Below are 23,640 nucleotides of genomic sequence, written 5' to 3' on the forward strand. Positions count from 1 at the left end.
TCTTTCAAAAAACTACAATGTCTTACAATGTTTGGGTAATGAAACTTCATTTAGTTCTGAAACTTTTTGATATAAGTCCAGAAAATTATACATTCAAAAGCACTATCAAGGTTCAACTAACCTAAACACTAATTTCCACATAAAAATATTATTACTATATAACATTCTAATAATATCAGAAATCCTTAATTATTAAAATATCAATGCTTATTAACTATTAACTTTAATATAGTAATATTAAAATAATATTACTATACTTAGAAGCAACTTTTATGTTCATCATTTCCCAGAATTTGATCCATAGGTATTGTTTTTCTGTAAGCTTCCCCCACAAATGGATTTGTACTATACACTGAAAAAATAAGAAGCAAAGCAAAATTTATAATGAGTTCTAAATGATTGACTGACTGCCGAAAGAAATTATCTGGATTCGCCTCACTGCATCTGACTATGTATCATGACAAATTTACAGAGAAAGGCATCCAAAGGTGCCTTTCACACCTTTATTAACTGAGCCCATTCATTAACATACTGTGATGAGGTATGACTTCTACTTCACAGCACTGTGCATACTCATTCATTTTTGTAACTATAAAACCAAGCAGCTAATTACAGTCTAATGAGAACAAGATGGGTCAGTTCAGAAAAGGAAGTAAAATGTCTAAAGTTGGATTTTGGTATTATATTGATGTCCTTATTCATAATAAGGTCTTGAAGGCCTAACTCAAGTGCTATTAACCCATAAAGCACTAATACTTGATAAACCCTTTAGGTTTTTACCTATAACTTCCACAAACCTGTTTCTGAATGTGAACAAAAATGTTTCAATCTTCACTGGATTGAAAAAACTCACCCTTTACCTCACATTTAAGACAAATAAATTAATCTGTGTTGTCGGGTCTTGCTATGCATGTTCACAAAAAAATCTAAGAAAAGGGATGGTGCACCAAGTGCAGTGAAGATCACTATTTCATCTTGAAAGGACAGGAAAAGTGACAATATTCCAACCTTTGAGGGCAAAAAATTCTGGTAGATACCCCTAAAGAGTGGGATACCGTGGCTGAATTCCCTTCATTGCCTGGGGAAGTTCAAACTCCTATCTCTTTCACTAGAGAGTACCAAACCTTAATAAAAGATATGAGAATTCATGGAGTAAAAAAAAAAAAAAAAAGAAAGAAAAAAGGTATGTCTATTCCAACAAATCATTAAATATTTACTTGTAAAATTGTTAGAGAACAAATTACTGAAAGAGTTCTTTGAATGAGGAGATAATCTGAGCATGTTTAAGAAATCAGGCTGGTCAGAGAGATGTATGAAAAAAGATACCAAAATTTTTCAGATATTCCAGACACATAGAAGAATGTAAGGTACTCGGGTAGATTTTATACAGAATGGCTTTTCTTTTTCTAGAAAATGACTTTTTTTTTTAATTGTTATATGAGAGTGAGGTGATAACTTCACTCAGAGTGGAAGTATTGCATTTTGGATCTAAGCATATGAATAAAAGAAACAGAACTGTTTTGTGTGTTATTATATATATAATAAAATATTCATTATATAAACATTCATATTGTGTTATTTATGAAACGAAGCAGTGAGCAATATTTGCAGCATACGTTTTACAACTAAATTTTTGTCAACTCTGTGTCAGTCCAAAACACTTATTAGTTTTGTTTTGTTTGTCTTGTTTATGTTAATGTATGAACAGATTACATACAAAAAGTTCTATCAGTGCAAATAACTATTACTTTCTTATGCTTAAGAAAAACAGTTTTTATAGAGGTGATATATAATAGACTAATCTGTCCAGACAATATGAGACTATTGCTGTTACAATATCTGACTAAGCAAATATGGATAGATTTGCCCAGATCTGTGGTTTAAACTGTGTTTTTTTAAGAACCCAAACTCAATCAATGTGTTGGAGTGGAAATTTCTCTGAAGTTTATGGCATCTTTCATTTTACAAGTAAGCTACAAACACAAACAATTAGGATTTGCTCTGCCAACTCCCATTACTTTGAAGAAAATTCCTTCCCTCAAATAGCCCTTTAAGAACCAGGATAAAACAGAAACAAGAATTTTCCTCATAACAATGTTCTTGGAATAAGACAATATAAGGCAGTTACTTAAGGAACACAGTTATAACATTGCATAGATACTGGAAAATATAATACAAAATTAAAACAACATATGCATGTACATATGCATGTACAAAGCAGCAGCTACAAAAGGTAATACCGTACAGTGACTATTTTGTCTAATCTGGAGAGAGCGATGACGCCATTTGTGGACAAACCACAGTATGTGGGGAGGTTACCTCCAAGCCAGGCAGGCACAAGGGGAGTGTTGTGGAAACAGTGGTGACTACCAATCCTTCTACCAACTTGTTAGCACCTCTGTTTCCACCATCTTTTTCAATGCTCCTTATTTTCCTTCATTCTGGCAGCAACCAAGGAGGCACAACTGTGTAAGTGAGTGTGGGGCTGGGGTAAGGGTGGAAATGAGCTACGAATTCCGGATTTGGACTCAAGAGGTGTCAACCACATTTAAACACAACCTACTTACAGAAGCTGCCAGACACTACTGAGGAAGATGATAATGAAGCAGATAAGAGGAGGGTGTTTTTTTTGAGTTATATGGAATAATCTGAATTCAGTGGAAAAACTGAGGTAAGCTCTGAAGGAAAGTCCCTACATAATCAGAACCTTACTGAGGAAACGTGCCTCTGGGAAGTATTCTATTTCCCTCTTATCCAGGTGCTAAAAGCTCCTGGAAAACTCCCTAATGGCTTTGAACAAATGTTCTGAGCTGTTCTCCTATCCTTCCAACATAATATTTTTAAAAAGCCAGCTCTGGAGAAAATTCTTTACCCTCGCCTTTTATTCTCCTTCCCTACCTCTGGATTGTCATCATTAATGTGTCCTGTTTCAACATACCACAGGAAATCCTATGACAGAATAGAAAGAACATATTAAAAAAAAAAAAAAAAAGACAATCATTTAACTAGAAAAAAAATGTTACTAAGGAGTCTTGACTGCAGAGAGTTGAAAGTTACTCAGAGATTAAAGTCTTGGCAACTAGTAAGAAAAATAAATTACACTTCTCAGGAAAAAATGCAATTTTCAAGAGGATTTATAGTATGAGACTTATCAATTTGACTAAATAATGATAGTTCTGCAAAGAAACAAATATAAAATATTACAATTAATTTTGGATTTTTATAGGTATTAAAAAATCCTTCTTTATTTTCAGTTAAAATAATGTGCAATTTTATTATTCTGTTACCACACAGAATACTTCAAAACTGACCATAAAAACTGACCATTATTTTCTATAGTGCTATCATGAGTATACAAAAATTTCTTTGCAGATACACCATGTTTTTCACAGATATGTGACATGAAGTTTTTTACCTCATTAATACCTTTAAAGCGTGCATATGTAATACTTCACTTCCTACTCTACATTCATGGCATAAAGCGGAGCTCTTACTTCACACTCTTCAATTTCAGTTTCCCAGTATACATGGGACTCCAAGGAAAAAGAAACTGAGGACAGTCTAAGCTTAATAGGCTTAGGCAGGAAATGCCTGCTGTGAGTATTTGGCTTCATCGTTTCTCCTACTGAAGTTAAGGTGTGCAATTCTGTGATTTGTTTTTCTGTATTACCGACAGTACATAGAAATGTAAGACAAAGAGAGATGCAAGTGTCCATTTTGTGAAGGTTTATGCGTTTACATGTATATTCTGTGCCAATATACACAAAACTCTCCATGCTATAGACATCATATCTCACTATATTCTGATACTCAGAATACACAAAACATGGTTTCTCAGTGAAAAATAGGATATACATACAAAAGTAAAGCAAATTTTGCATCCTTTATAAAGAATACAATTCAGATATTTTAAATATGGTACGGAATAGTTGAACTCCTACTATATTAAACATTTGAAGAGAACAAATTTAATCAGAAAAAAATGACTGCTTTCGACTCAAGATTTACCCTGAAGAAAAACTGCAAAAGGAGGAATCTAACTGCCTCTTGTATTTTCATAGCTGGTGTACAAGTAGCAGCCAGTTTTACTGGCTGACAAACAAAAGGAAGGAAGAGAAGATATATCACTCCACTTCTTTTATAAATCCTTATAAGATGCAAAAAAGCAATTTACTAATAGTCATTTGACAAAAGAGTTGTCACTGTGGATCGGCCAGGGGGTGGGGGGCTAGAGCAGCAACTCCTTTTATTCCTCCTTACCACACAGGCCACATAAATGGGAACAAGGCATGATCTAATGTTTGGAAATATTTTCAGAGAATTTCTGGGTGGAGTTATCACATTCTCTTTGGTCTTTTTGTTCTTTTAAATTCGTAAAAAATATTTCAACATAAGCCACTATTTTCATCATCCTGAAAATAAAATGAAAAAAAAATGTGAAAGGGAAACAAGCTACTGGTATGTAAGGAACTCGGGTGGCTATTGTTTGCCATTAGTAGCTTGCCATTAGTGGAGTATATTTGGTGAAGCCTTATGCTGCAGTATGAGCTCTGCATAACCTGAACGTGGTATGCAGTGGTGACTGAGAACCATTGAGCAGCATAGTGTCGGGGTCTGTGTGGCATGGACAGGGGGAAAAAGGATGTGCTGACTGGGGGCAGCACTGGATGAGAGCCATACCCGGCAGATAAGATGTCCTGCCTCGCAACAAGGAGCCACCAATCTGAAGGAACATAACATACATGTCAAGAACTGATTGGTCTGTAGCTGATGAAACAAAGATCGTATGGGAACCCAGGGAAAGTCTCAAGCAGGGTCCATGCTCGGAGGCACTCAGGTCGAGCTGATATATGGGTACCATTAAATTCTCGCTGCTTTAAATAGAGTAGACTCTGTGAGTGAATTTCGGATGCCTGGGGAGACCCATACTGCTAGTGGAGACAATGCGATCCCCTAACAAAAGAAATCATTATTTCCAGCAGACTCCCATGAAATATGGCTTTCACTAAATAAAGAGAACATTTCAGAGAATATGGAAATAGAATTTGGAAATGTAATTTTCAACTAAGTACTTTTTAAATTATGTTGCCAGATCTCCAAATAGCGCCAAAAATGTTATCAGCTTTAATCTACTGACCATAATAGCTCTGGGTTATATTTGTTTGTGCATGGGTCCTCTTAATTATTATTTCTTTTTACACAATTTATATGGACTCAGTATCTGACAAATGAACTGTTGACAAAGGAGAAGATGTTACAGGGCCTTCAGTCACACATAATGCTATGACAACTGCAAACTTCCATTGGTGTTAGTGCATTAGCAACAATTATACGACTAGCTGTGAAAAGCGCTACTGGTAACTGTCCAAGTATTGAAGATTCATTGATTCTAACAATGCTTTGTAATAAAATGTGACTTTGGCCAAAATATTGTATGGGGGTGTGGGGGAGAAGGAGGAAGCAGAGACTATCAGAGAGGGATAATAAGCTAGAAAACAAATTAAAGGAGAACACATAAGCTTTTGTTGTTTAAAAATGTATTGCTAATGTTCATTATAATGAGAAATTTAAATTAAATTTGGAATTTTTTATGGAACCTGCCTTTGTACATTGGGGGTAAAGTTGGTTCAAATGAAAACCCTTAACATCTACTGATTTAAGCATTTGATTTAATACATTTTTGACCTAACTGTATTATAAAAATTCTGGCAACCAAATAAAATTATTTCTTAGATAAAGCAGCATATAAATGGTCATCTACTGGCATGAATGCTTACAGTTAAGACAATAAATAAAGCACCTGCTTCCATAACCTTCTCCTACCAATACTCCATATGGCCAAATAATATTTGGATAACATCAATACTACAGACATATATAACTGCCAAAAGTCTTCCCTTTATGTCTCCTATCAAAAATAATTACTCTGCAATATTTGAGAGCAGCTAACATGTCTCTTCCAAGAAATAAACTCTACAAAGTATCTTAAAAGAAAATTTGAAGACTAAAATTTAATGCAATAACATTTTTTTCAGCATAGCCTTTTACCACATTCTCACACTATTAAAATAAGTTGATGTTAATTATTCAAATAAATCTAGAATGTATTCATCAACCACTGCAGTTTCATCCTAGTCTTATATCCAAGAAAAAAAATATATATATAACCACTTTACCACCAGCAGTTTTTTTTAATCAAATGATTATAAATGTACTTATGTATATTCATATGTACTACACACAAACCCACATATTTTATATATATATATTTACTATATATGCTATACAAAGCCTTTTTTTTTTTTTTTTCTTAGAAAGAGTGCTAAGGCAGAAACATTTAGAACGATCTTGTAGCAGATTATAAGCCAGGGTCCATTTTACATGTACTATCAATAAAGAATGTTCAAAGAAACATATATTACATACTTAACAAAGTAAAGAGTAGATAATCTGCATACTGCCCAAGCAGAATTGGACTACTGAAAATTAAAATTATTACAGAATTTAGGAAAAATGGTGTAGAAAGCATGCTTCAGACTAAAGCACTGAGTCCCTGAAAAATAGTCAGTTACAACAAAGTTCAGGTTTAAGCAAAAAATTTATCTTCTGGTGAAGATACTCCAGAAACCTACTGATAGACTAATGTGGCTGAAAATGTAACTTTCATAATAGGGCTAAAGTTTATAATAATATTTTTCTAAAAGCATTTTGTATCAGTAGCATTCTCATTAATTTTAAAAGGAATGGATTTCCCTGTTCATTGTAAATTTTTATGGGTGCTATTTCAGCTATTTATATTAAAAATATATTTTTGCTACAACACTTTTAGAAAAAAAAATAAGCTATGAACATGTCATGTGAACAGTCACTGTTTTGCTGCATACAAACCGACAAACTTTCATAACTGTTATAATTCATAAATGATTTTTTTTTTGAGATTTAGTGTAATCTGAGCCTGAATAACTTGAATTTTTCACTTCAAATAGTCACTTTTACCAATGCAAGAAGATTTAAAAAGTCCCATTCCAGTTGGCAAGAGCTTTCATCCACATAGCACTGAGTAAATTTACAGCCTTTAGGAAAACAGAGATGTGTTAGCTGAACTACGTTTGTGTTTATTCTCACCAGAATTGAAAAGAATAGAAATAAATAAATAAATAAGAAATTACCACCATCACCTACTCAATTATATATATTCACAGACTAATACTAGCAACATTACCTGTACTGCACAATTTCCATTTATTGATTAATTCTTTCAGTATGTTATGATTAAGAGTATTTTTCTATATTTTTGTTTATCTGTGCAGTTTCATAAACAGTACCTAGATGGCCCCATGCACGTGAATCAATTTTAAATGTAGTCATCATAATAAAACAAACAAACAAACAAACAAACAAAAACCAGAACACATTGTACCTCAGAATAAAAACCATAAAAAAAAAGTCATAATCAAATAGCCTGGGTAAAGCACTTTAACCAGTCTTTCCTAATTCAGCCTGGGTAAACCTATATTAAGTTAACTATATTTAGAGATCTAAGGCAGAAATTAAAGAGCCTGGGCATTCTCTGCAATTTCTAGATAATATCTTTTATAGGAAAATAAACTAGATCGGCTGTGTGTCTGACCAGGTAACGTAAGCACCTGTATTTACAAGCACCATATGGTGCTTTCTTACCAACAAATAAGCATCCATTTGGTAGCTTCAGAATTTTTACTGTCATAAACAAAACACAGAATTCCCAGGGTTTATTTATTTATCTATTTTAAAGAAAAGTATTTTTTTGCTTCTTTGTGTTTTTTTTGTTTGTTTGTTTGTTTTTTCTCTTTCTTTTCTTCATTGTTGTCTGTTTGGCAAAGAGTCCAAATACACACTAGTCAAATACCATTCCTCTACTATTTCTTTGATAACATTAATTTATACATATAGTGATTGACTGAAAGCACAGCACAACAAGTAGAGACAAGTAAAATGTGTATTTGTGTTACAAATAGTTTATTCCTAAACCATTCTGACAAGAGCAATTCTGAAATATTTACTAACTCTTGAGAATGCTAAGGCTGGCTAACTTTCTAAATAGTCACCTACGAGATTTTAAACATCTACAACAACAACAACAAAGTCAGAAAGAAAATAAGTAAATAAAAAATAAGGACAACTTGCAACACTGATTGGAAACTTGAAGTACTGGAACATTAACCTACTTTTCTTCATGTTCAGTTTAAGCGATTTGAATCCAATAGCCATCAAATGAGGACATGTTTCTAGAAATCCATCTCACAAAATGAATTTGAAATCACATCCACGTTTCATCATCATCATCTCATTGTATTTGTAACAGACTAGAGAATGAGCCTTGTTTCCTCTGTCTGTTAGAAAGCAACTATGTTCATAGCCTATAAAATACTTAATTATTAAAATGATTTCAGAGTGTTTGTTATGTGCAGTGGGAAAGTTAAATGGCTCTACTTTCCTTTGCCAACTAATGGATTAGCCTATATGCTTTCTTACCAAAAAGACAGTCCATGTAAACATGGGTATGCCTTAAGATCTAATAAATACTGATTAGAGCTAGAACCATTTCTCCTTCCTCAAGGATATCTTCTTTATAAGCATTTCTTTTTTTCCGTAAATGTATAATACCGTTTATAGAGCTTAGGCTTGTATATTGCAGTCCATAAGACTGCACCACTGGCATATTGCACAGCTGACCATCTCAGTGATGACTTCACATTAACTTTTGTGAATGTTAGCTGTATCTGTTAAATCTTTATAAACAAAGTGTAACTCTTATCAGAATAAAACTAGTGTGGAAAATCTCGGATACAGTATTAACAAAATTATTTTCCTTGTTTTTTGTTGTTGTTGTTTTTTCTCATGTTTTATTACAATTAAAAACATGGCAAAAATACTTTGCTGTTTAATCTCATCCTAGCAGTTAAATAGTATGAAACCTATCCCTGATGACTAATAGAAAAGTTGCAAATCCTAATTATGAATAAGCATCGTACCATTGCATGCATACTTAACCTGAAATGCATCAATTTTAAACATTCATTAACGGCAATATAAAAATTCACTAAAAAAGTATCCTTTCTGAAGGAATTTATTTCTGTGATTACTTCACTTTATCAAGAGAATAATTTAGATGATATTTCAATTGCTATTAAAAAAAATGAAGACAGCAATGTTTCATACTTTATAACTCCGTACCATAATTGGCACCATATTATACAGTTTTCATGCTGTTAGAGTAGCTGGAATGTTGTCAGAGTAGTCTGTCACTCTTCAAATAAAATATGTTAAAAATAAAACAGACATCAGTGTAACCCTCCATATTTTTTTCATTTGCTTTCCTTTAAAAATGGTGTAGTTTCAAGAATAATATTCCTTGAAATAGAATGATCTCTCTGGCCTTAGTATCAAGAGAGCTTAAAATTTGCTATTAACTTTCCCCTAAATGGTGGTACCCTAATAAACAAACAAACAACAACAACCACTTTATTTTAAACCATTTTGAAACAGCATCCATCAGAATTGCAAATAGACTTGAGTTAGCCGTTTAACAACTGATGAGAATTAAAATAGATACCATGCAAATGAAAGCGGTATGAGGCTCCTAAAGCTTAACATAGGGTATTGCACAATACAAAAAAACAGGAAGACAAGAAGAAAAATGTCTGGAGCTTATGTCAGAGAGGGGAAGTTTCAAAAGAGAACTAAGATGTCAAGGAGGGAAAGATGAATTCATGAGCACAGATTGAAGAAAGGAGAGAAAAGGAAGAATGGTAAAGATCATTAAAAATGTTCAAAACTGCACAGTTTTGCAACAGAAATTAACTATCTGAAACATTTTACATCTCAGTGCCCTCAACACTTTCCACAGAAAGCAAGCTCACAGCCAGGCTGCCAGCATCTCCATCTGGCAGACTTCCCAACTCTCTAGGTATCCAGGAAGCTGTTTCCCTAGAAATTCTGCTCAGAAACCCAGAAGAACGCTGAGCACCCAGTGTCTGAATGAAAGAGTTTTCTGCTGGTGATACTCACAAGTTAATAACTTTCTCTTTTGTAGCTAGAAAGATAAAACATCCTTTCATAAGTCTTCAGATGATTATATGTGGGGGACATGCTTCTCCTATATAATGGATTTCCTATAATTCTTCACATCCTACCAACCTTTTTGTAAATTAGTTCCAATGTGAGTTCAGCTTGTCCCACCTTGTGGCACATACACTGGTTAAAAGCAGAAAGATGAGTTCTCTGCTATACCCTTTTAAAGAATATTAATGTTTGCTTATCTGTACTAGAATATTTGCTTTATATATTATAAAAAGGCAAAGTCTTTACAGCAAATTAATATTTTCTAACAGATCAAAAAATGTAGCTGGAGGAAACAGCACAAAAAGCTTTCTTTTAATCTATATTTCTGTGTGCTTGAAAGTCTAACTAGTTTTCCACTTATGTCAATTGGCCTAACAACTCTACCTATTCTTAAAAGCCTCATCTTGTTCTCAGACCACTATTGCCACAGGAATACTATTGCAATGCTCGAGTGATGTTGTTTGTCTTCTTCATGACCAAACCACAGTGATGATTTGCAATAATCCTGTAATCAGAGACCATACTCAGCTCTTTATCTAGCAGTACCACTACACCTAGGGCACATCACACTGTGCTTTGCACTAGAGCATTTCATTACATTTCTATTTACTACATTCCATAATGTCATCAAACTTTTCCAGCATAATATTCAGATTTTTCTCCATTTTGGCAAAAGTTCCCAAATTTGGTTTAGTGAATTGATTCTATGAGTATTCAGCTATTTCTTGTTACAATATTATTAGCAAAAATAATAATGAGATTAGTCTCAAGTCTGGTACAAGATACCATGCTTTAACCTGAGCGTTTTCTCTTTCAGGACACATTGCAGTCACTCCTTCAACTTACTAAAATAGTAATACTGGTTATCTGAAGAAAACTGAGTCCTTTTGTGAACAGGGAGTACTCCTGACAGTATACACCCAAAAGCTCAGCCGGCCTTTGACACTTAGAAAGTGAGGGGTTCCTACAAAACTAATCCTTTAAGTCTCTTGATTTTTCCATTGTTCTCATGTTCCAGCTGTCTCCTCCCCAGAAAAGGAGATCAGAAGCTTTTTTTTTTTTTTTTTTTTTTACACAAAGGAAGAATAATTAGGTCATTAAAAACAACAACAACAACAACAAAAGTTTCATATGATTAGTCCTTTTTTCCTAGCATTTTTTTTCATTGTATTTTTATACCTGTTTTTAGACTATGTAAGCTTCTCAGTAGACCCTTAGGTTGACAATCAGCTCTTTAACCCTTTCTCTTGCAAGGGCTACAAACTCACTATCATAATAGATTGCTAATCACTTTGCTCTCAGCTTTAATTATTTGTCTATTAACCGATAGAATTGCCATAGGTAGTATTTATTAATAAACGACTTCTCAATGGTCTACAAAATAAAAAATAAATAAATAGTGTTCCTAGGCATGAAAAAAGGAGAAAAACCATCAAATTAAGATTACTTACTTGATTAAGTATATCTTGTTTCTGTAATGCATGCAAGAAAAGAAAGAAGACATATACATTAATGCAGTATAGTAATACTTAGGCTTTGTTTTTATAAAAATTATTTGGTTGAAAGGTTAGTAATGTAGATGAACAGGCTTAAGACAAAAGATAGAATATCATCATCTTACATTAGCACATACGTCAAGAAAATGGTTCAGGTCAGCATTCTAATTTTGATTAGAGAGTGCAAGCAATTTATTTTTAACCGTGCAATGACAGACATCCAAGAAAAAGATAAGGAAGTAAATACAATGTTAGTCTCTCTCAACCCTGTGTACTTAAAAAAAATTAAGTAAAAATTGCTGGTTGCCAAGAATGGTTGTTGGTGAAACAAGTTAATCAGAAATGAATGCAGTGATAAACACTAGCAAACACCATCTCAGAAGTCATTGTTGCAGGCTGCTTTAGTTTATAACAATTTGTTCTCCTTTTAATAAAGACACTGGATTAATTTTCTACCTTTCTACTTTATTCACAAACTGCTGTCACTAATTCCCAGTCAGATGTACTACCTTAAAATGGCGAATATAGTGGTATTCTCTGCATAAATTACATTGATTGTGACAGACTTTTGCTAAACTAGAGTATCCAAGAGAATCTTTGATACATCCACAAAGTCACTTTAGAAAAACCCCAGCACCTCTGGAAATTATAAGTACCCTGAAGAACACTTCTTCTTAGAAGTATCCTGACTACTTTAATAGCTTTCCAGCAGGCTGATGTTAACCTACCTGTGTGTCTTACATCAGGTATAAAACCCAGTCTTAATTACATATTTGACACTAATTATAGAAAAAAAGATGGAAAGGCAAAGGCTGAGTAGCATTTTTAGATGTTTCAGTAATCTGCCCTACACTGAAAGCTTGCAGAGAGTAAAAGCACCATAAATAAGCTTCCTATAGTTCTGACCTTCTGATAATCAGATACATCATTTCCACTAAACCCAAAACTCATTCATTCAACAAGATATAAGATAATAGAAAAACAAGCCAGATGACTTCTGGTAACAAGCTTCAAATATCAATAGGTTTTTCTTTTGCTATTTGTGTCCCATTAAATCAGCTTGTGATATAAAAGGAAAAAACGAAGAAAAAAAAAAAAGAAAAAGAAAAGAAAAAAAAAGCAATAAAGAAGCAATGGAGTGGAATAAATGCTGGAACCCTTTAAGCAGTAAGAAGCTTGAAACAAGTTCTTAAGACTTTTTCTTAAATACATAAATATATCGCACTGCAAAATCTGTCAAAGCTCTATGCCCCATGTTTATTAGTCTAAAAATTGACACCACCTTTTTGTAGGGTATTGACAAGCCTGGAAAAATACTTGGAGTGTTTATGAGACAATGATCTAGGAAATAGAGGTAAAATGGAAACATGATGGTATCCTCTACAAAACACAACTACAAAACAGAAGTAGAGTGTTTAAAAGTTCAAAGTGCTATCTACAATATATAGAAGAGAAAAGTTGCTCTGTGACTGATTTCACCTGGATCATTAAAGTTTTGACATCTCCTGTATCTCTCACTAAAATAACTTAGGATTTTTGTTGTTGTTGTTCTTGTTGCTTGTTTATTCATTTGATTTATGGATAACAATTGCTTAAATTAAATAGCATATCCGATACAGGGGTTCTCGTCTGACCTGATACAATTAACTCTCAAATCTTCCTGTAAAAAGCTTTTCTACATAGCAGGTTGAATGCATGCCAAAGGCACAGACACACCTGTGTAAGGACAGTTTGTTTGACTTGGAATATTCACTCACCTGCAGAAGAAATTTCAGCTGCTCTGCTTGCAGTTAAGCAGCTTATGACATGAAAACTGAGCTAGTAAATCCTACTAGATCCAAAGTAGCTACTAGCTATGTTTTCCTTTTGTTGCATTGCCTGAAGTCTAAGCACTAAGCAGCAAAGCGAAAAAGGTGTTGGGCTTAGCCTGGGACCAACACTGCCCAGTAGTAGTGAATAGCCTGATCCCTGCTGAAGACAGTGGAACCACAGCAAGTTGTCTGACTTGTGTTCCCTGCTCCCCTTCTATCCTCATCACTGTTTTGGACACTGTGCTGTTCTATAATCCCTGGATGTTTCAGTACATTGGTAGGATGCTGCAAGCAAATCACCATAAGATGAAGAGCTCCAGGACAGGTACAGAGGCACAGAATTGGCTCAGGACCAACTATGCTTAACAATTTCAGCTTTGCACAAATTCTGCCAATTCACCCGGCTTCAGTCAGGGCAGTTGTCCGATCTGCCCATACTGATCACTTTTCACTGGGACTCAACCTCCACATACCCTCAAACTGGAGGAATGACCATTTGACTGCTAGTTGTGAGACTAATCTCAACACTTTAAATACCAATTTAAACTAATACCAAATACTGATAATGTGATGTGCTACCTACATGAAAACATGTTATTTAAACATACAAATACACAATTACTTTGGACTTTAAAAGGTTACACTTCACAAAACTGAAATCATTGTATGATGAGAGAGAACTGAAGATTTCAAAAACCAAAAACGGATTGTAACTGCCTTACTTAACAACAATTCTTGTCTTTCATATCCTGAGATGTAGGATCAAGTCATGCTCATAACTGTCAGTACATTTTTCTACTCTGAATTCTCTGAATAATGCAAGCATATTTAGAAACATTACTGAAGCAGGTTTTTAGTTAGCTACATTTTGATGTGTTAAGCAGATAAAAATTGTAGTTGAGGGCTTCAAAAGGAAACAATCTATGTTTTGCTATCATTTAAAACAGAATATTTTCTCTCGTAGTGAGTCTGTAGTGACAATGCATGCACACACTTTCAGCTGAATTTTTGGTTTCATAACATGAGAAAAATAAATCCCTCTAAAGGTGATCCCATTACCAGAAACAACACACACACACACACAAAAAAAATAGCAGATTTCATTCGTCTAAGATATGAAAACATGCTTAACGTTTCTCATCCTTAAAAAGAGTTGGAAAACAAATTAACTTTTTTTTAAGGTTTTTGGTTATTTTTAAAGGTTTTTTTTTATGTCTTATTATGTTAAGTAGATGTGTCTAACATTGTTTATAAACTTTAAGTTCTTTAAAATATTCATATTTTTATTTCAAAACAGACTCAGTTACCCCAAACTACTGACGTATAAAATTTCTTCTACTTTAAATGCTTATATTTGCTACAACATTTGTAAACATTTTTCCCACCATGTCCGACCATTGAAGAAAGAAGAAGAATTACCCCTTCAGGATTATATTTTGCTAACACACCACTGCCATGAAATTCTTCTAAGACATCCTTAATTTTCTTAGTGGAATCTAGATGAAGAATGAAGAAAGAGAAAATTAAAATACAGAAAACTGATTTACATAATATGAGCTGTAATTAAAAAAACAACAACAAAACTGCTAATAGCTTTTCTCAATGTGCATCAGTAATTTTCTCTAGCTGTATGAGAGCTGCAGGCAGGAAGAAAATGAGAACATAATGTACCCTCTGACTAAATAGTAAAAAAACAGCAAGTCAACACAGAATGCTCAGAAATACTCTTTACTCCAACTGTTGTTAAGTAGCATATTTCCGAAGGAGTTGTTTGCAAAGACTGTTTCTTTCAAGTCACTTTTTTTTTTTTTTTTGTCCTTGAAACCTGAGTCATCTACCAAACACGCTCATTCTCAACAGTGCTACTAAATCTCCTCTGGCATAGGTGCCAGTGAGTAGAGGAACTGTCAAAGGAGCCAGACAATATCAAGATAGAGGCCATACTTGAAGAAAAATCTTTTTTTGCAAACACATCACAGAAAACAAATGTTGCTATTGAAACCCCAGCTTTTGTAGACCTCCAAGATACTCTACCACAGTAACTTTCAGACAAGCTTTGTCTAACACAATTATGTCAAATCACATAGATGTTTCCACACCTTTACTTTTCCATTTGTTGTTGTTTATAAATGTCAACTTGCAAAATAACGAAAGAGTTATTTCAATAAGTAACCACTACATAAAACCTTTGAACTCAGATTCATTTACCACATAAATATGCACATAATGATCTTTTCCACCATAAGCATCTCAGCAATACAGCAAGAATAGATGTAACTCAGTTTTGTCTTTAAAATGCAGTAGTTGAGTGCATAATGGTCAAATGTGCATAATGGCCAAATGTGCATAATGGCCACAACACTGGAGTAAACCATGAACCAGTCATCCATGAACCAGAAGATGTATTGCAAAAGAAAACAAGTGTAGTTAATGGCTACACACTTATTTCTACAGCAAATCTTGGGAAGAAAAGAGAAAAACAAAGACTGTGGAATATGAACAGGACATGAGCAATTAGTTGGACACTTAAAATTACAAATATTAGGACCTAATCTTCCCGGTTTTTGTTGTTGTTGTTGTTATTAGTTTGTTTTAACTACATTATCAAAATAAAGAATTGCAGTAAAATGTACATTTAATCATGTAACTTGGAAGGAGAAAACATGACAACAGGTGATTTGCAAAATAGCTTTGTAACAGTTCGTAACAGCTATAAACATGGCACACCAGTAAAACTCAGTTTTAAGGGTTGCTGGGTACTTCCCCTTCTCTCCCTGCCCCCCCTCCATCCCGTTTTCGATTGTAACACATAGCTTTTTGCCAATGTCTATCGCTATGATCTTTTCTTAAATTAAAACTTCCAAGACTATTTGTGGCCTTGATAAAATAGTTTATTTTCATTAATCAGATGTATTTCAATGTTACTGTCAACTGTAACTAACTGAATTTCACTGGTTTCATGGGCAGCCACAGGAAATATTTACTTGATAAATAGTCATCTATAGTCTTATTTCTGTCATCTGAAATACTGCAAATTTTATTATTTTTTTGTTGCTTATGTGAAAAAGACAAACTGTAAAAAATGACCATACTTCTTTCATTTCATATTTTTGTCATCTTTACATGAATGCTACGCCTATGCAGCTGCAATTAAAAGCAAACACCTGTGTTATGTTACTTACTAAGAATAAATTAAATCTTTGTTTTTAACTTTCTCATATTTTTTTTAGTTTAGCAGGATTAAGACACAAAATATTCTCTGTTCCGGGAACAACACACATATCGTCCCTTTTTCCTGCGTATTGCCTTAATGAAGTCATACAAAAGGCAAAGCACATTCCTTGCTTGAAATACTTGTCAAGAAAAAAGGCTTTGTGGATGTAATTCCTCCTTTGGTTGTCCCAGAGAAACTCTTCAAGAGATTTTGGTGTTCTGGACAGGAGCCGTATTTATTACAAGCATCATGCTGCACATTTCACAGCCAAGGCAGATCCATTTTTCACAATCTTTTGTTTGCATTCATTCAACCATTGTTTTCAGTTCACAGTGTGGTATTCAAACTAACATGAATAGATACATGTATGTATTTTTAAGCACCAGAAAATGAAATATTGATATTTTAAGTCAAATGCCAAAGGATAATCTTCAGTATGGTTAGTCTTCAACCTTCCTCAAAAAAATTAACTCTCCTTACTCAGCTTCTAATAGCTGAACTAGCATTATAAACGTTTCATCTTCAATAAGTTGACCAAGATACGATAACCATACGAATTTTCAAGTTTTGTTCATATTTTGGGACAAATTAAAGAAAAAAGACACAAGAGCTAGTGTCTTGGAAATCTCCGTGGTAATAAAAAATAAAATAAAATAAAATAAAATCCAATAAAATGTTTTTAATTCTACCAAGAAAAAAAAAAAAAAGCCAAGTAAATGCTGTCCAGAAAAAAAAAAAAAAAAAAAAATCCAGAAATTATACACAGAAATAATCATGATTTTTCCTTAATATTTTTTCCTAAATTTCCTAACTAGGAAAAACCAGCAATTCTGTGGGTTCCTTTTCAGTTTTTAGTCCGATCAAAATCATCTGTATGCTCACTGGAAAACAGTGGTATAAACAGAAGCCTCAAATGAGAAAAGTAGTAGGATTCACCACAGTGCTGCAGAAATTTTATTTTTTAAATAAAGACTTCAAAACAATTGATATACAAATGAGATTAATGGGTTAATGTATTGCTTCAGAATAAAGGCAAAACAATCAAAACCATGACAACAGAAATAATAAAGCTGCATATTTAATGGGGAGATATGCAAAGTTTCGAAGTATCTATTTTTTTCTTAACTACCTTTCAGTTCTAACAAAGATACTTTTTATAACTGAAGACAAATTTACATACCAGTTGCAAACCATTTAAGATTTAGCCCACATTAAAAATTATGATTCATTTTAAAAAATGACTCAGCTTTAGATGAGGAAGATTAAGCACTCATTTGAGGTTGGAATTCAGTGCACCATTTTTCCCATAAATGGAAAACATCAAACAGTAAGAAAACTTGCCCAGATCACACAAGTTCTCTACACTGTCTCTACATCCTCCCAGAAAAATTCTTGAAAAGTGTAAAAACAGAAAAAATGAACGAGCTATAAGAAGACTTATACAAAACTCAGCATAAATCAGTGGATTTAAAACCACAATTTAAGAGAAAATAAGACTAGTAGACAAGGACTGGATTACAATTAATTCTCTTATAAATCCAGATGTGGTTATACAATTCAAAAAAAACATCACAGGCAAACATCTGGTCTCATAACAGTCAATTTCAGAATTTATACATAAGAGCTCCAAAGAGGTTTTAGAGATTTTCCATACCGGTATAATAAAATTGAGATTTTTATTTACATATTTTAATTTAGAAATGTTGCAACCTTCAATATACAATTTTTCAGGCATGGCATGAAGCCATGGCCCAAACTTGAATGTCCTGCTTGATAGCTAAGCCAATGAGAAGGATAGGGAAAAACCAACACTCCCTTGTCATTGCAATTCTACAGATTCTTATTCTGCTGTGGATTTTTTCTTCCTTTTTTGTGGATGCAATTGCATATTAAAAATGCGTGTGTGTGTGTGCATGCATTTATAAATGTACATTTTTTTCTGCAGTATAATATACAAATAACAGTGTAATAGTTCTGCTCAAGCAATGCCTATGCTTAAGCTAAAACTTTACCGGTCTAGAAACATTGGTATCTTAAAAAGGCCAAGCCTTCTAACAAAGTTGTATGCATCACCAAATTGTAAAAATTTTTCACTTTCAACAAAAAGAGGTTGTTCCACTAACACGTCTTTCCCAGTATCACTCAAAGTCTAGCAGCACGCCTGTGTCGGTAAGAGATTCTGGTGATTGACACTGAATGAGCAGAAGCCAGCAGCTTCGTAGGTAAATATGTCCTACATTTCCCATAGGTATGGCTGCAGGCTCACTGCAAAGCTCTTTTAATATAGGTCATACCCTCATTTTGATTTGTGAAATAGAAGTGGTCTTTTGATGCAAATTTCAGAAAAGAAACACGTATTTGAAACCATAAATGCGAAAATGCTCAATTTGCATGTTGTTTGATTCTTTTTTTTTTTTTTTTTTTAGTTGGTTGGTTTGCTTTTTCATTTTGTATTTAATATCACAAAAACTATTGTGGCACTGAAAACGGCCACAATGTCACATCTATCAATGATTTTAGTAACATTCCTTAAACTGAAGAATTTGAATGACTACGCCCTCCAGCAAATCACTCTCCTACTGAATTCTGTGACAAACAGTCAACGAAAAGCTTCTTACAAACATAGACAGAACTCGATGATGCTGCCCAAAAAAAAATAAAAAAAAAATAAAAAAATGGTGGCAAGTAATTTTTGCAATGGGAAGTTGAGGAGGAAGGTGAAGAGGCAGACGGGGACAACAGCCGCTGCTGCAGAGAACTCCTTCTCCTCCTTCTCCAGCAGCTGTTTCTCCTATGTGGCAGAGGCCACCTGACTCCAGAGCTCCCACTAGCCACAAGAGCACAGCCACTTTGCCACTCACCTTTCCCTACAGCCTCAGCAATGGCCCCCTGTTCCTCACCTACAGATGGCTTTGGACTGGCTCCATGTCAGCATGTGTCATTTCTATAGAGGCAGAATAACTTGGACTTTATGATGTGTTATTGTGAGGAAGAAACTGGCAGAATTTTTCTGTTTCCTGCAGCCTGGTTACATAGTGACTTATTCCCAGAGTGTGGTCTCCTAAAACATTTTCTTACCAAATTCAAGTATTAGACAGATATAAGTCAGCAGATATGTCCTACATATCAACAACTAAAAATGGATCAAATAACGTTTCTAAAAAAAAATAAAATGCTGTGAGGTAAATCATACCTGAGGATTTTAGGAGAAACACTTTGTTCTTGGTTTTGCTTTCACTGAAGACTATGAAGTACTTAATGACATCGTTAGGAGAAAGATTTATCCATTTTATCCATTGCTATGTACTAAATGATACTTATGCGGACAATCACGACTTCTTTGTGAACAACAGTAATACTAATAGCATGTGCCAGCACAACTTTATTCCACATTAATAAAAAAAGATCTACCAAATTCCACTTCCCTACAGCAGATGTTCAAACAGAAGTATATGTCAAACAACAAGGATTTGGGCTAGAGAGGAACTTAAGTTTTGCCTGTTAGTAGAATAAAGCATAGAGAGGAAGAATTAAGTAAAAGACAAAAACATACTCCAGGACTTGAAAGGAACTGCAGGTAAATGCTAGGCATAATGAAAAATATTTTAAGGAGAAAAATAAAGCAAGGTTTTGGCCTAGTATTTTAAAACAGATTTACAGCTATCTTATTTGGCTTATTCTGGACTCTTTCGCCTTTGGATATTCAGAAAATTAAGGATGAAAGAGTTCTAGAGATCCTCAGAGCTCAGCTCTGCCACCCTGGTTCAGCATTTCAAGGGGCTGTGATGGCTGGGGGCTCCCTGGGGCCCAGACCGTGTGGCACCCCCCGTGGCAGCCAGGGCCTGTCCAGCTGCCCCAGCCAGGATCAGGACAGGCTGGAGGACAGCCCCTGCCCTGGGCATTGGGCACCTCCCTGGGAAGAGGGACATGCCAAGGCTGGACTGAGATATCAGGCCATGGGTGGGCTCATCTTGGCAGGGCCCATGGCCAGGCTGGGCAGGGCTGCAGACCAGCCCTGCTGTGGTCACTGCAGCAGGGACTGATGGCCCCAGGGACTACAATGGAGTCCTGGGCCATGAGCAGGTCTGGGGGAGCTTTTGGAGTTTTGAAATGGGGTCCTGGGCTTTGGGAGCCCCAGGGAGGTCAGGGATAGTCACACCTAGCAGCTCCCTCAGGGCCTGGGACAGCATTCCCTCAGCCTAAGTTCATTACGTGGGAAAACCACAATATTGCAAGTCATCCTAATGCTCATCTTTGAAATACAGTATTTATGTACATAGTGAATATGCCATACTACCTTATCTTAAGAACAGGAAAGACTAAATGCCTCTGGACACCTCTCCAGCCCTTGGATTTTATTATCTTATTTGAGCCTGAAAACTAATATAAACATTCAGCCAGTAACTTTGTGGCTCCTTCTTTCCTTTTTCTCATTTCCTGCTTATTTATAACTGGTCACAATATCTGATACAGCTTGCCAGCTCATAAGAATAGTGATGAAACTATTCTCTATTAAATTAAGGAAGTGCTGCCATTGGCAATGTATTTCACTGCATGCACTAGCTCTAAGCACTAAGTGTGTAACAGAGAAGAATCAAATCAGTTTGGTTTGAAATTTATCATATATTATTTCTGATTTTAAGCAGAAATAGGGAAATGGTTCTGTGTTTGAGAATACTTGTATTTTTTCTGAAATAAACATTTAACAAATACATTAATTGTTTTTATGTTTACTTTAAAATATTATTTGCAATTTCTAATATTTATAATTTTGCACTCATTATCTGTTTAACCTAAACTTTAACTATGGCTTCAAAAATTACTGAACAGGATATATACAGTGCATTCCTACGTACCTACATATTTGAACACATACAGATCTGTAAAAATAATATGATTTTTTTTCAATTATTATAAAAATGAATAGATCAAAGAAATGATGTGAAAATGGCGTAAGACTGCTCACATGCCTAAAATTAAATATACTGAATACTCCATGTCAGGAATTATAAATATTTTGAAACATTTTAACTAACATGGAAGTAGGTATTGATATATTTTAGTAGTCTACAAAGTAACAAAACCAAAAAAATAAAAAAAAATGCTAAAAATAAAATTAATAAATCACTACAATATTAATTACTACTTTCCCAAGCCTCTGTAGATAGTCCCAAAATTCTTTATTTCTACCTGAGATGTTACTCTTACTGCTTCCTATTTCACTAACAGCAAACGTCAGCTCCCTGTTCCTTACTTCAACATACACTTACTGAATATTGGTATACAAGTTTCTTATATTTCCACATATTTTCCAAATATGCAAATGGAAAATGGGTTATAAAATACAAATACATACAAAGATGGTATAAACTTGTGGGTTAGAATTTACGTCACAACTTAAATCATACATCAATACCTTTCACCTGTTCTCAATGATGCTGAATCAAAATTGGCAATGCATTTTACAAAGTACCACGGCCTCTTTTGACCACGTGCTTTTATTTTAAAAAGCTTGGGAGAAGCTCCTTAGTATAAGGTGTCACAGACAGTTGGGGATTTGTTTTGTTCATTTTTTGCCTTCTCCCTTCCCCAGTTTCCTTATGAACAGGCTGCCTTAAAGTCCATTTCATTGCAAGACATATTTTAGAAGCTATATTCTACTCTTCCTCTTACAAAGAAAGGTTTAAAGGTTTATGCAGTGACAGTTCTTGATGTCCTATATACTGAAAAGATATTTCTGAGATGAAATTTTAGCTCAGTAGAAATGGGAAGCAGCACTTTTTCCTGATTTTAACACACACATGAAAAAAAGACTTTCACCTAAGGCAATTTTCTTAACATACAATAAATGATCTTATGAATAGGGGAATATAAATGCTAAACCAAGGGATGATTTCTAAAACGAGAAATCCAACTCAATTTACTTTTATTTGTCTTATGGATTTCTGACCCATCTATCTTCCATTTTAAGATGTATTTACTACTGCAATGAAACATTATTTAAAAATGAGAGCTGCGGCTCCTGTGGTCACAATTGTCAATTACTGTTTTTCTTAGAAGCAGAGGTTTTAAAGTCAAGTACATATCTAGACCATAAAAGTAAAAGAACTAACAACACAAGTACACATTTCTCTGGATCTTTTCACCTATTAACAAACAACACAAAGTGATGGTCTTATGAGAATAGTAGTATGACAAACATTCAAACGTAAACTTAGTGAAGTGTAGGCTTTGGCCCTCATCCTACAAAGAGTTATTTCAGTTTTATGGGACTGGTAAAATTGAAAAATATGTTTCAGGACCATTAAGGTAATTATTAGTTGGAAATTTACTAAAAATACTCAGTCACTATTAGTGGTGCAAGATACCACCAAAAGTGTATTTGGTTCTATAAAGCATCTCATTTGCAACATAGTAATCTAACATTTTAGATTCTCTTAAGCATATGCCCTCTTTTCATAAGATGTTTAAGCTGCTCATTTTTCCCAAATCATTTTTGTTTGCTGTCATCTGCAAAATGCAAAAACAGAGGTAATACGGGGAGAAGCATACTTAGTAGCTAGATGTAATACACTTTGAGATGTTTTTGTCATCATGCTAGATAATATCAATGGCAGGTATGACATGAATTTATTCAGTTTTTTCAAGTTTGTTTTGTGTGTGTGTGTGTGTTTATGTTTGTTTGTTTGTTTGTTTGTTTTTAAACCTTGGTAACAAATGTATTTATGCAACATGGAAAAGTATTTAATGTGTCCAACTGGTGGGGAGATTTCCATGTCATTTGAAGTCCCTATGATCAGCCAAGAAAATTGGTAACTGGCAGAAGTCACAAAAAGAAAGGGTATATTTTTAATACACAGGCAGACATTTACTTCTAAGTTCAGTTATTACACTGGATCGCCTAAGCTGTTAACGTTGCAGCCATTGAAATAGTAAGGACAAACTGGATGACCAAAGCATGAAATCTATGATCTTCTCTACCACATCTTTTCCTCATTAAATATATATTTAAATC

General features: G+C 34.2%; 1 protein-coding gene across 17 annotated transcripts in view; it reads right to left on the reverse strand.

Moving 5' to 3' along the window:
• Window positions 1–23,640, reverse strand: part of DGKB (diacylglycerol kinase beta) — a 402,831-nt gene that overhangs the window by 281,539 nt on the left and 97,652 nt on the right. For 13 of the 17 annotated variants that reach the window (XM_066991767.1, XM_066991770.1, XM_013183481.3 and 10 more), the window contains 2 exons: window positions 14,831–14,907; window positions 11,556–11,576 (listed from right to left, as the gene is read on the reverse strand). The exons of 1 other annotated variant lie outside the window; for it this stretch is intronic. In XM_066991767.1, coding sequence (XP_066847868.1) covers window positions 11,556–11,576; window positions 14,831–14,907 — 98 coding nt within the window. The remainder of the gene's footprint in view (window positions 1–11,555; window positions 11,577–14,830; window positions 14,908–23,640) is intronic. 3 more of the 17 variants (XM_066991771.1, XM_066991774.1, XM_066991768.1) reach the window with 1 other exon arrangement.

The sequence above is a fragment of the Anser cygnoides genome, chromosome 2 (genome assembly GCF_040182565.1).
Source record: "Anser cygnoides isolate HZ-2024a breed goose chromosome 2, Taihu_goose_T2T_genome, whole genome shotgun sequence".
Lineage (NCBI taxonomy): Eukaryota > Metazoa > Chordata > Aves > Anseriformes > Anatidae > Anser > Anser cygnoides.